General features: G+C 39.4%; 1 protein-coding gene across 8 annotated transcripts in view; it reads left to right on the top strand.

Annotated features, from left to right (window-relative positions):
- Window positions 1-12,963, top strand: part of LRMDA (leucine rich melanocyte differentiation associated) — an 864,979-nt gene that overhangs the window by 5,122 nt on the left and 846,894 nt on the right. For all 8 annotated transcript variants that reach the window (XR_012905545.1, XR_012905546.1, XM_075934701.1 and 5 more), the window contains exon 2: window positions 2,722-2,822. Coding sequence is in view for 6 of the 8 variants with exons in the window: in XM_075934701.1 (XP_075790816.1) it covers window positions 2,722-2,822 (101 nt within the window). In the remaining 2 variants the exon portion in view is untranslated. The remainder of the gene's footprint in view (window positions 1-2,721; window positions 2,823-12,963) is intronic.

Genomic DNA, 12,963 nt, shown 5'->3' on the forward strand with positions numbered 1-12,963 from the left:
AGTTTCTACCATGTGAAAAGACTTAATACACATGATGAAAGCACTTAATACAAAGTCTTCTTAAAATGCTTTATATTGTAGAAACTACGTAAGGCGAGTACAGAGTTTCTATAAGACATTATAAAAAGATTAATACAAACTTAAGACTTACAAAGTTCCTATATTATAAAATGACTAATAGAAAGATGTATCTACAACAATACTTAAGCGCCATTAATACAGACATAAAGAATGCAGAAGTGTCACTGCACTAGGGAGAATGTACTCCACCTGGTCAGAGAGAGGTCAAGGGTCGAGTCTTCCGATATGTTGAGCAAATTGGGCCTTAGTGATTTGCCTCAGGTAACACAGTGAATTGATGCTGGAGCTGGGATTAAAATAGATCCCCTCTGAGTCCCAGTCTTGTACTGTGTTGGCTAGACCTCATGCCACCATATTGCTCTCGCTTTTGCTACAGAAATTACCTTTTGCTTGCTGACCTGACTTCTGTGATCATGGTAGCAAAATCATAGTGTACCTATGTTTCAGCAATGGATTAATTGAATCATCTATTTATTAAAATAGATGAATACATATGCGCAGACCTCTTGTAAAGTGCTTTGTGGTTCTTTGGGAAGAAAGGAATTGTACAAGTAAGACACATGCATGTAAGGTGTGTGTGTGTGTGTGTGGGCTTCCACTATTTCCAAGTCATTGGGATATTGGCTATTTGAAGAAATCCCTTTTCCTCTTCCTCATAGTTGCAAAAGGCAAGTTTGTGTCTTGGTACTGGAATTTATTACAAGAGTCATGATGAAAGATGTGTCGTACGAAGAAGAGAGAAGGAATTGCAAGGCTGAACTTTGAGGCCTCTCTTTCAGGTTTTGTACTGAAAGTAAAAATGATTTCACTGTAGTCAGCTATCTTCTCATCTGGTTACTGAACAAGAATGAATTAAAGGTACTACAATATTGTATTACCAGCTTGTGGTTATTTTAATACTGGATGAAACTGCGATGATTAGTAAAGTTGACTACACTGACAAGTTGTCCTTTAAGGTTGGTTTCATGTTCTCTTAAATATAAATATTAAGAGAACCTGAATTACTTTTATTAATCTGTTCCTTGTCTGAAATTTGAATGGTTAAGCATCTTGTAGACCAGCTGTAAAAGGGGACTCTAGTATTTATATCGCACAGTATTAAATATTGTGATACCCAACTAGGCAGCCAGTTGTTGCAAAAGGAGGGATTTCTGTAGTGCAAAACTTACAGATGTCAGCTTTTATTTGTTCTTAATTCTATTGACTTTTTTGGTAGCTAGTCAGGGTTGCCATTTCCTCGCTGTAAATGACTTACTGGAGAGAGGATCCAGAGTAAATAGCGAATGTATTATAGCTTGTGTCTGACATTCCTGCTCTTTAGTTCAGGGGGGATTCTTAGGCCTGATTCCTTCCAAGAATCCCCCAACAGATAAACCAAAATTGTTAAAAATATTTTTGTCTGCAAATAAATTTTTTATATATAAAAAACATTTGCAATCCTACCGTTTTGGAGATATTGTGGAGGTATGTAGGTCACTTTGTCATGGCTAGGAGAAATCTTGGTTGTCTATGCACTTCAATACTTAGTTTCCCCATGATATGTAAAACATTATACACAAAGGTGGAGTGTGTTCTGAGCACAGGGCTGTAAACCAAGAGCTCCTCAGGGTTGCTTAATTTTGGATCTGATTTGCTATAGCTTCCTTGCTGTCTGTTGGCAATTTACATAGCCTTTCTACTATTTCCCAGTTACACAGATGGGTATAAGATTTGCCTTTTATAGGTTAAAAGGGATTGACTGACTCTACTGACTGACTGGCTTTAGAAATTCTGGTCTAAACTTTGAGGTAACTAGTAGGGATGTCAACATGTAGTCAACTATGTGATAAACCGATAAGTCTGGGCAGCCGGATAATCCTATCAACTGCATGTATTCCTGCTGCCCCCTCCCCCCCCACCCACTGTGTCCCATCAAGGCAGTGGGGAGAGGGAGGAGCCAGCGTTTAAGCCGGCCCGCCAAGTGTACTGCCTTCCATGGAGCTGGCTCCCTCCTGCCTGCGACAGACAGCGGGGGAGGATGAGCTGGCTTAAAAGCCGGCTCCTGCCTTGGCTTCCCCCCCCCCCCCCCCCCCCGTGCATATTGGCCTCCACCAAACTGTTGTTCCCCGCCCCAGGATGCAGGAAGAGAGGGCTCCCGCCTGCCCCCACCTTTGTGTAAATGTGTAACTGCTAAAATTTCAATCTGCTATTTGTATAAGTGTGTAACCGATAGTTAACATCTGTAGTAACTAGTGATTTTTGGCTTGAGCCACTTCAAAAGGTTTAGAAAGTGTTGAGCCTTCTGAAAATCAGTTCCATCTAAGGTGTTGCAAATTGGGAATCCAGAAAACTATATTCACCTTGGAGAATTTTAGATCGACGTATTAATGGGAGTGTGAAGTATTATAAACTACTAACTTGCCAGTGAGCATTGATTTCCCAAATGTAGCAATCCCAATTCTATTTACATTTGGCTGTGAATTAACAGCTGTTAAAAGAGAAGTGAGACTCTGGGTGGAGTCCATCGTATTGAAATTGATGTAGTATGGAAGATGGTAGTGAATGTTGTTTTGTTTGCCATGTCATTGGATCAGTAAGAAGAAACAATAAGAGAAAATATGCAGTGTTCACCTATTAAATTTTTCCTCTTTAAATTTGCAGGTGTCCTATATTAGTCAAGATTGCAAAGAAATTCCAGAATTTCTAGGAAGAAAATATGGAAGCGTTGCAAAAAGGCTAGACCTTAGCTTCAACTTGTTAAGGTATGTGACAATGTATGGTTTATCAAATGCAGTATAAGCAAAGTTAGGCTGTGTCTCCAAAAGTTAAACATTTTCATTTCCCCCCCATATTTTCAGTTGCTATATATACATGCTCTTCCTGTTTGGATAAGGATAAAAAAAATACATCAAGTTGTCTTAATTGTTATCAAATATATATTTTTTGCTGTTGTAAAATAGTAGTACTGTTTTTGTAGACATTCTTCTTACAGTTAACATGTTTAAAGCATGTGGAGAAATAATGAACAGGTAAGTCTATCAAAAGCTTTTAGCATCAATCCAGATAATGTACAAAGCAAAGCTTGCATTTGTCTTTATTTGCTCTTTGCGGGAAAACAAGCAAACCAACAATTTTCTACGGGGGGAAAAAATGGAGAATGAGTCCAACAGTGCTTCACCAGTATCAACGTTTACAAGTAAGTGTGCTCTCCTTTTTCCCATTTTCCTTGCATGTTGACAGTTGTGATTTTCAATGTTCTGGAATACTGTCTGTTAAAATAAATGAGTGTTGAACTGTTAAAACAAAAGGCCTCTACAATTTAATTCAACGTAAAGAATTCCATTGGACTGGTTTAAAAACAAAACTGAAAGGAGACACTTGTTTGTTTGTTTTTCTTTAATAGTAATTTGAATAGAATCCTACTGGCTTCAGTCTGAAGTTGACTGGGCTGTTGCATAAAGGTTATACTTCCCAAATTTTGGAATTCCGCAGTTTACTTTGTTGTAAGCAGGCATTTTTCTCCAAGTGTGGTAATGGTAATATTTCTATGGGCGTCAATGGAACGAGAAAGAGTGGTGGTTGTCTGCCAGAGGCGAACCCTGGAGAGCGACCACTGTCTATCTGCCCATCTGCAGGTATTAGCAATCACAACTTCCGTTGGTTACAGATCACCGTTCTTGGTGGTGCACTGCTACCCACAGCTGTCATTGGCCAGGAATGGTGATATGTGGTCAATGGGAGCTGCAATTGCCGGTACCTGAGGCTGTGCAGGTAAATATAGTGGTTGGGGCTTGCCAGGAGCTAATCTTGGCAGACCGGATCCAGTTCAGGGGCCTGTATTTGCCAACCCCTGCCTAAGCCTATTTGTAAAAATTCACAGTTGAAAGCAACACTGTAGTATCTTGTTTTTCTAAATAGATAAATAAAAATCAGTAGATAAAACGTATTATAGATACCTCATTTCACTGTAAACTCAAACACTGATTATGATCTCAGATACACAAGACATAGCGGAGCAAATCAGGCATTGGAGAACAGTCTGTGCATTGTAGATGCTGATGACTGTCACAATCTAACATGTGACTTATGCTCACCGAGGACGACATCCTCTAAACCGAACTGAACAGACAACACAATGTTGTTGATGGGATTATATGGAAACTTCTGCTGGTGCTTTTTTCAAAATATTTCTGGTGTTCCTCCTGTATGTGTGCCAACAGGATTGCTCTTCTGTTCTTGGGTGTATGGAAGTAACGGATCTGGGAAAAGAATTTGTTCCCTCTTTTCTGCCAGAGGTTGAACAGTAATTGTGCTCAAATATTCTGTTTATTCCTGAAATATTTAAGCAGCACTCATTTGTAATGTTAAGACTTTAATAAATAAAATGCTCTGAAGTTGATAATGTTTTTGGGGAAGGAGGGAGGTGACAAAACATTTAAAAAAAATAGTATCTTCACTAAGAGTGAAATCCTTGTAGGGATGAGGGGAAAAGATAGATAGACCTCAAAGGGACTGAGAGTTAAATGGGTAGACTTATCTCCTTGCTCACCTTCGATCTAGGGTGGTGACGCTTGATACCATACAAAGGACTAATCTTGCAGAGGATGGAATGAAGCTGTAATGGCTATAACTGTGGGCAGAGTTGCTTGGAATGATGGAAATTAGGACATAAGCTGAGAAGGATAATGGTTTCTCTTTATTTTAACAGGAGGAAAGGGAGAGAATAAGGTTCCCTTGTTTACTTTCGACCATGATAAAAATACAAATTCACATAGTGTCCTCTGTATTACTGATGTCTGAAAACCTAGTGTGTCATCAGTTATAGCATAAGACAAAACACATGTTCGTGAAAGTGTATAGCCTTAAGTGATGTGCATTTGGTAGGGAAGTCCTGGGCATGGGCTGAACTTGTTTTCAACAGTGAAATCCTTTCATCCCACTTGAATACACTTTTATTTGCTTGAAGAACTGACAATGCTGTAGTAGAGTGTGTAATTTTCTGATTGTGGTGTTGGTGAAAGCCTGATTTTGGTCTCCTTGAAAGGAATTCTGGGGGAAATGGGGAAATGCATGCTGGATAGCTTCTTGATATTTGGAGGGGAGAGAGGTGGAGACTTGGCTTGATTGAGGGGCAAAGTCAGATCTTTCCAAATAAGATAAGGGAAGTTTTATGTTTTTGCTGGGAGTTAAATTAAAAGAAAAATAAAATTAATGGCAGGATGCTTCCCTATGGGATAGTTCTCCCTTTTCCTTTTTGTATACCAATCTCACTAACCATTCTTGGTCGTTAGATTTTTTTTGACCATTGAAAGGTTATTGCATGGAAAGAGCAAACTTCTTTTACTCCCCTTCCCCCAATATCTCCTATAGAAATGGCTGATATAACTGGAATGACTGTTACCATCTGCTAGACAGTTAACTACTTGAATGCTTGCAGATTTATAGATTTTTAGCATTTGGTGGGCATTAAAAATTTATAGGGTGGGGAGAAAACAAGAAACAGATCTGATGGGAGAAGCTGCTAATTCAGTTTATATTGTGAATGAAACAAAATGTAGTATGTGTTCTTTTAGGCTGTGTCCAGACTCAGGGGTTTTTTCAAAAAAAGTAGCCTTTTTTCGAAAAAACCTCACCTGCGTCTAGACTGCAGCCGCGTTCTTTCGAAATTAAATCGAAAGAACGCGGCTTTTCTTTAGATGGCGGTAAGCCTCATTTCACGAGGAAGAACGCCTTCTTTCGAAAGTTCCTCTTTCAAAAGAAGGCGTTCTTCAATGTAAATAGGGCTTCTTCGAAAGAGAGCATCCAGACTCACTGGATGCTTTCTTTCGAAAAAGCAAGCCGCTTTTTCGAAAGTTCAACGTGCAGTCTAGACGCTCTCTTTCGAAAGAGGCTTGCAGTCTAGACATAGCCTTAGGGTCCAGTCCTCTTTCTATTGATGTTAATGGAAGCAAGGCAGAGCTTGCTAGGGAACCATCCTCGCATGGTAGACAAGAAGCCTTAAGTGTTACATGGCCAAGAAGGGTGACCAGATGTGTCTTAATCTAGCAATAAAAGCAAGAGAACTTAATTGACACATTTAAAATAGGAAGCTTTGTAATTTTAAAACTAAATTACTTGCATTCACATCTTATCTAGCATCACTATGATAAATCTGGTGAGTGAAAAATAGCATTAAGAAGCAAAATATCTGTTAAACATAATGATGCTTGCAGCTATTTTCTGCTCAATCCTATGAGAGGATTATATACTATTGTTTGACCAGGTGATGAGATACGTGAACCACTGCTCCTGGCAAGAAAGTTGCAGACTTGTCATTACTGGTATTGGATTCTCCTCTAGCCTCCTTACCTTCATCCAGGAAACACCTAGATTTCTAAGTGCTATTTATTATTTCATCTGGGTTCATCTGTGCTGGATTCCCCTCTTCATGCTCAAGATCACATGGACTTTAGTGTTTGGTGACACACGTGATCTGTATGGGTGCCATGTTCTGCTAAATAATATTGCTGATTGGCTAATTGAGAAGCCAGTGTAATTTGCTGCTGAGTGCTTGAAATTTTTGCTTTTCTTCCCTTTTTCCTTTCAGAACTTTCCTCTTGGTTTTACTTGCAGAAGAGTGATTCTTCAGCTCTTGGCCAATGAGGGAAGATTTAACCCAATAATTGGGCTTGGATTATAGATAGGTATCTCTCCCACTTCCCCAGTGTGCAGATTATTTCTGCTAGGAGCATGAATAATTTATGCTCTGTGTGCACCTGCATAATTAGCACTGTTGAGCTGGGTGGGCATGTTTGCAAAAATCCCCTAAATCCTAAACCTTACGCTGGAATGCTTTTCCATGACTCCTTGAGGCTGGTGGAATGTCTCCATGCTTTGGTGGGGAGTAGGAAATTCTTCACCTCTTTATGCTTTTCCTCTTGCCTGCACGTATGTGGCAGTGCAAGGTAGAATCTGCCCCCCTTTGTTGAGTGCATGTTCTTCTTAGCTCCTAGGAAGGTTTTATATTTTTGTTTTGTTTTGACTCTTTTTTTCCATCTTGCCATTGTTGCAGAAGTAAAGATGCACAGAACAGGGAGGTGATGAACAACACAATGTTTAAAAAACCCCAATGTCCCCAAGATAAGACGTGACATTTTTTTAAAGCCTTGAGACTGATCTTTACAGCCTTGAAATATGTAAGAAAATGCACTACTGTTAAAACTTTTGGATGGGTTTATTTATAAGGTAGACAAATATTTGCACCGTAATTGGGTAACTCTTAATAGTTGCAATTGCATATTTATCAGTGTGAGGGGCTGTTATTAATGTAGCTGTCATGCACAAACACATTTCTGCATTAAATCCATTTAGTATGTGCATTATTTGGTCTAGAATGTCACCAGGACATCAAAGCCCCCTTAGGCATAAGAGCACAGTGCCCTGCTGTGGCTGCAGAAAGGGCTTGATCAATAAATGTAACATGTTAATGCAGAGCAAATAGAATAAAAGATTTCTTTGACAAGACATGAAAAATCACCTTGTGGCAGCTGGCATGGTGATGCCATTTCAGCGGAGACACTAGCAAAGTTGATCTGACAAGTAAAGAGGAGAGATGATGGTTATAAGGTGCTTTTGTTTCAAACTTCTTTCTTGACCTGTCAGGATTTGAAGGAGCCTGAATGGCCCTTTTTTGTCATGTGAAAATTGTAGACTTAGGCAGTTATGAAGCAGTTATCTCTTCTCAAATTGTGAATGCTGCTGTTTAATTGATTCACTTAGCATTTGAAACTGTCACGCATTAATAATTGCTAAATCCTGTAGATACTGCTCCAGTGTGTCATGCTTAAATGTGTAGTTATCAGAAAATTAATATCCTTAATGAACCAGTGCTTTCAAACTAGCATTGCATGAAATCTCTTATGCCCTTTCATTTGCTGAAGGTGTATCAGCCGGTTTTTAGAAAAACTCCTCCTGACAGTTTGTGCCTTCTTTTTCTTGATGCCCAACAAATGCCAGCTTTGCTTTGGGTACGTAGTGTGCTCAATGACAATAAATACAGTAATTATACTGGAGTTAGTAATTAACATAATTATAGTCAATTACGACAAATACAGTGCAGAGCTAAATAAATGAGAGGGGAGAAATTAGCAAGCTAATTGATTTATCTTACATGCTGCTGCTTCTTTTGCAACTGGCAGTTGCAGATGATTTCTGAAGGCAAAAAGTATTGTTTACAAATACCTGATTGTGTTTTGAAGTCATTCTGTCTTCTCGTGACTCTCTTTCCCATTCTTTTTTATATAGGAGGGGGAAAAGATTGAAATTGGAGAAGGGGAAACTGCTATTTTTCTGCATCAGACTGAACATTGAATCTAAAACAAAACATTCTGTATGCCTTAACTTTTACAGTTGATGAATTACAATTTTTCTTACTATTAAAGAAGGAAAAAATGACCTCTGTATCTACAGAGAAGAAAATGCAGCTGTGCTCATTGCTATGGTAGCAAATGGTTGGTGGTTTATTTTAGTCCTTTTAGGTGTGGCCTGAATTTAGAGACACTCTTCTGTTCTTTTATTCCTTTTTGGTTCTCTGATCCACAAAGAGTAGCCAGAGAGAGAACCTGAATCTTCATTCAAAATCTGCTGATACGATATGTTCTCATTTATCCATTCTCCAAATAAAATTCTGTTCAGACAGAACCATTTGGACCACAACTGGATCCCAGTGTTATTTCAATGTGTTCACATTATAGTTGCTTACTTACAGTCTGCCTATATTGCACTGTCTGCAATGAGAGTATTGGACCCATGTGGTTATTGTTCCATTGCTTTCTTTCAAATAGTTTATAATAAGAGAATGAATGTATTGACTGAAGATTGTGTATCATTCAGCTGACTTTTAAAATACTTAACAGTAACAGGAATTTTTAAATGCTTTCGTAAAGCAAAGAGTGCCATTCTGAGAAGTATGGCTTTAAAATACCTTGTTTATAAATGTTATACTTCAAACTGTGCAGCCCTTTAAAAATGGACGTTTATGACTGACCCTCTTTCCCAGATTCTATAACCTGAGAAAAGTATCCATACAAATGACTAAATAGTCAAACATGTATTCTGCAGTCTGTCAAACTTATTTTTTTTTTTTTTAATTTAGAAGTGCAGGCAGTTACTTAAACTTTATTCCTATACAGATATTTGCACCATTTCATGAGAGAGTGTTTTTAAAAAGGATTAAACTGCTGTCCATGCCTTGGAATCATAAATGTGCACTGACAGTGCTTAACACTGGCTTTCTCTCCATGCAATTCATTGGGAAATCCAATTTGCTACTTGAAATATTTCATCATAAAATTTTATTTTATATACAAGGAATCATTTATATTTAGAATTTTCAGACTTAATGGTCTTTCAGATAGTCTCACGTGAGTATTAAACAGTATAGATGCAAATCCTTTTTCTCTCATAAAAATAATTATGAACTAGTCTTACTCTTCTGTATGGGACTAAAGACCAATCTGGTGGTGATAAGGGGAAGAGAGAGCTGTTGAGGAAAAAGCTTTATCGAGTTTGTGCATATTAAATATATATGCATCTGTTGCAAGAGTGAAGTGAAGGAACATCTAGGTTTTACAGTAACTATCATTTTTCATCTGCAATGGTTATTTCAGTGTTACTAGTTGATAGAAAAATAAAAAGGACACAATTGGTCATTTCTCTTCCCCTCTCCCCCGCTTTCTAAAAAGTGGCATTTCACCAGAGAACCGATATGATCTGGATAATGTATGAGGAAAATCTTTTTAAAGTTGGGCTATATAGTAAGAATAAAAGATTATTGCCCCAATAATCTCTAGCTTTAGAAATAGTAGTCAAGTAAATGCCATGTATGTTTTTCAGTATTTAGTTAGCCTAAAGCTTGATGGTGAAAGTTTCCTTTTGGATATTTTTTTTGCTTGAATTGTAATACATAGTGTAAATATGTTAATGTAACTTACATGTTTGCGTGTGTGTGTGTTTAGTCTTTTTTTTCTCTGCTGTTACTTTGTAGACCAACAGAAAACTAATCATTAGATGTAAGCAACATCAAGTCAACTAAGTACACAATACGGTCCAACTTGTATTTTTTTTTTATATCTGACTTGAGTTTCAGCTGACCTATCTGGGACCATAAATGTTGCCTCCCTGCTCTCAAAAATGCATAATGAATAAGTGAAGTAAAACTTGTAGTGTGAAATATTAGATTTCTATTTGCTGCATGTGTGTTGTGGGGTTGTACACTCCCCAGTCCCCCTGAGGGAGTAGTTAAATGCCTAGGGCTCTTAAAGTTACACCCTAACCCCGCGCGTCCAGCAATTTCTCTTCAGTCCTAAACCCCCAGCCCTCCTGTTGTGACCGTAGGGCCTAACTGCAGCAGTTAGTACGCAACATCCCTTTCAGTGGGTGTAGTGCGGCCTAGTAGTTGGAGTCAGTATACAAAAGCCCCTCACACTTCACCTAGGCCTAGTTAGATGACAGTTCACACTACTGACCAGGGAGTGGTAGTTTTGTAAATAGGAACTGTGTTGGCTGGCATCTTTCAAAGAGACGCCATGAACTTAAAGGACCATCGGGGGTGGGGGAGAACTACCTCTTGACCTTGTCTTGGTCCTTGCAGGTTGTGATTGAGGTATCTGACGAGCAGTGTTGGGAATCTCACGCTGCTTGTGCTGGATCTATTCTTTGGCTAAACTGAGAGCTTCTCTCTAGAGCTCTGTCTGGCACTTATTGTGAGTACTAAAACGAAATGTAAAACACAAATGAAAATCCTCAACTTTTTTGTGTGTTAAGGTTTGTGGAAAAACAGCTTAGCTAAGAGTGTCTGAAAAGGGGCAGAATCCATGACTCCTTGTAGGACTCTCCACATTCAACAGCACTAAATCTGCCAGTGTAACCAGTCTATTATCACCTATGGGGAAATGTAAGCACTTGGAGTGTGCATTTTGATTTGTGCTTACTGTTTAGGTGTGACATCAGTAGTCCCTGAAGTAACCTCTCTACCACTCTTGCTTGGTTAGCTGGTGGCTGTGAGGCTAAAGAAGTAAGGAAAATAGTGTTAACTTTTTTTAAAGGATTCAGGACACCCTCCTGCCTCTCTAAAAAATAAATAAATAAATAACTCTGGTAAATGTTGAACCTCTTCAGTCCAGCATTCTCTGGTCGAGGAACATCTGTGGTCCAGCATGATTTTACTTAGCTGTGTGTCCTCTTGTGGCCATGTTCCCCATGCTCCCATAAAGTTTTACAGCTACCAGTCCTGGCTCTGTGTTCTGTGCTGTTGTTTAGCTCTAATTTACGCCTAAATGTCTTCTCAGAGCTTAGCGAGCAGTGGAAGAGTTGGCGATGCTGCTAGACAATATTGACCTCCTGTAGTCGGCAAAATCTGAGATTCTGCACTGGTCTGGTCCTGAGGGTGCTGCACGAGAGAGCTTCAGTCTGTACAGATCACAACAGTTGGGCTGTTCTAGAATTTTATATGAACCATGTTGCTAATTTTTTCCCCCTTTATTCCTCCCCCAAAACCAAACAGAACCCACAAAATAAAACAACCCCATCACTTTCCCATTGTTGCTGTGCTATAATAATGATAAAAAAATTGCCAGAGGAGATGGTATCCAGCACTGAACAAGACACTTCACTAGAAGGAGGAAAACACCATTATCCCTAAAGTTCCTCCCCCCTCCCCCTTTGCTACAGGGTTTGTGCCCCTATCCTTCCCCCTTCTCATGTCTGGTTTGGTTCCTGCTGCAGCTTTAAAGAAACAGTACACACATGCTCACTTCCAGCAGGAGTAAGAAGGAAACTATTGCTGCACCCCCCCCACCCAGTTGCCCCCTGAATAATTCCACTATGAAAGCAATTTGTTGGCATTTGATATATGCTTTCTTGAAGTTCATATATCAGTGCATTGTTTGTGTACTTCTTTCCATTTTTTGTCCTGTTGATGGTGTATGATTTCTGTATAATACATAAAACCTGTTGGAGAATATTTTTATAGGTTAAAAAGCCTCACCTAATGGAAGAAGTATAGGAAGACCTGTCTCATGGAACTGCAAAAGGCAGACAAGTTTGTCATACTAAAAAAGTCAGCATGTCAGAACACCGGTATATACCTATCTTGAGGGTCAGAGTCCGGTCATCTGAAGAAAAGGGTTTTGCCCATGAAAGCGCATGATACCATCTATAAGTTTTGTTAGTCTTTAAAGTGTTACTAGACTATTTGTTGTTGTTGTGTTAAGTTTTTCCTGTTACAATCTAACTCGGCTACACCTCTGAAGTTAATGCAGTGTTTATCTCAGTGCTGGGCTTCACTCAACAGATGCTGCCAGTCAAGTGAAGTTATGTGGCTTTTAATTGACTCCTCTCATTTCATTCCTTGGTCAGTCAGGCTGAGCTGAGACTTTGTATTTGGGTGGCTCAGAGACAAAGTCTTTGACAGAGCTAGAAAATCAGCTGTCTGCTTATCTAGAGATCTCTTTTCCTTACAGTAGTTCTTTCTCCATTTTAACTCTCTGCCTGCTATAGAAAGGTAGTTGACATTCTTTGTACAACAGAGTCCAGAAAGCAGCTGCCTTTTCAGATTGGCAGTTGGGTAGCTAGCATTTGATTCTGTGTTAGGCTGAAAGAGCTAAAGGTGTAAAAGTAAAATCAGATCATGCAAGCACAATGGAGAGGGCTTCCTCCAAAGTCAGGGCTGGGGGAAGGAGTTTGAGATGCTGGGGGGGGGGGGGGGGGCGGGGAGTCAGAGGTACAGGCTCCAGGCAGCATTTACCTCAGGCAATGCCCGGAAGCAGCAGTATGTTCTCCCTCCCGTCCCTTCCAGTCCTAGGTGGAGGCTCAGCTAGGGGAAGCTCTGTGTGCTGCTCCCATTGGCTGCAGTTCTTAACCAAT

The sequence above is a fragment of the Pelodiscus sinensis genome, chromosome 8 (genome assembly GCF_049634645.1).
Source record: "Pelodiscus sinensis isolate JC-2024 chromosome 8, ASM4963464v1, whole genome shotgun sequence".
NCBI lineage: Eukaryota > Metazoa > Chordata > Testudines > Trionychidae > Pelodiscus > Pelodiscus sinensis.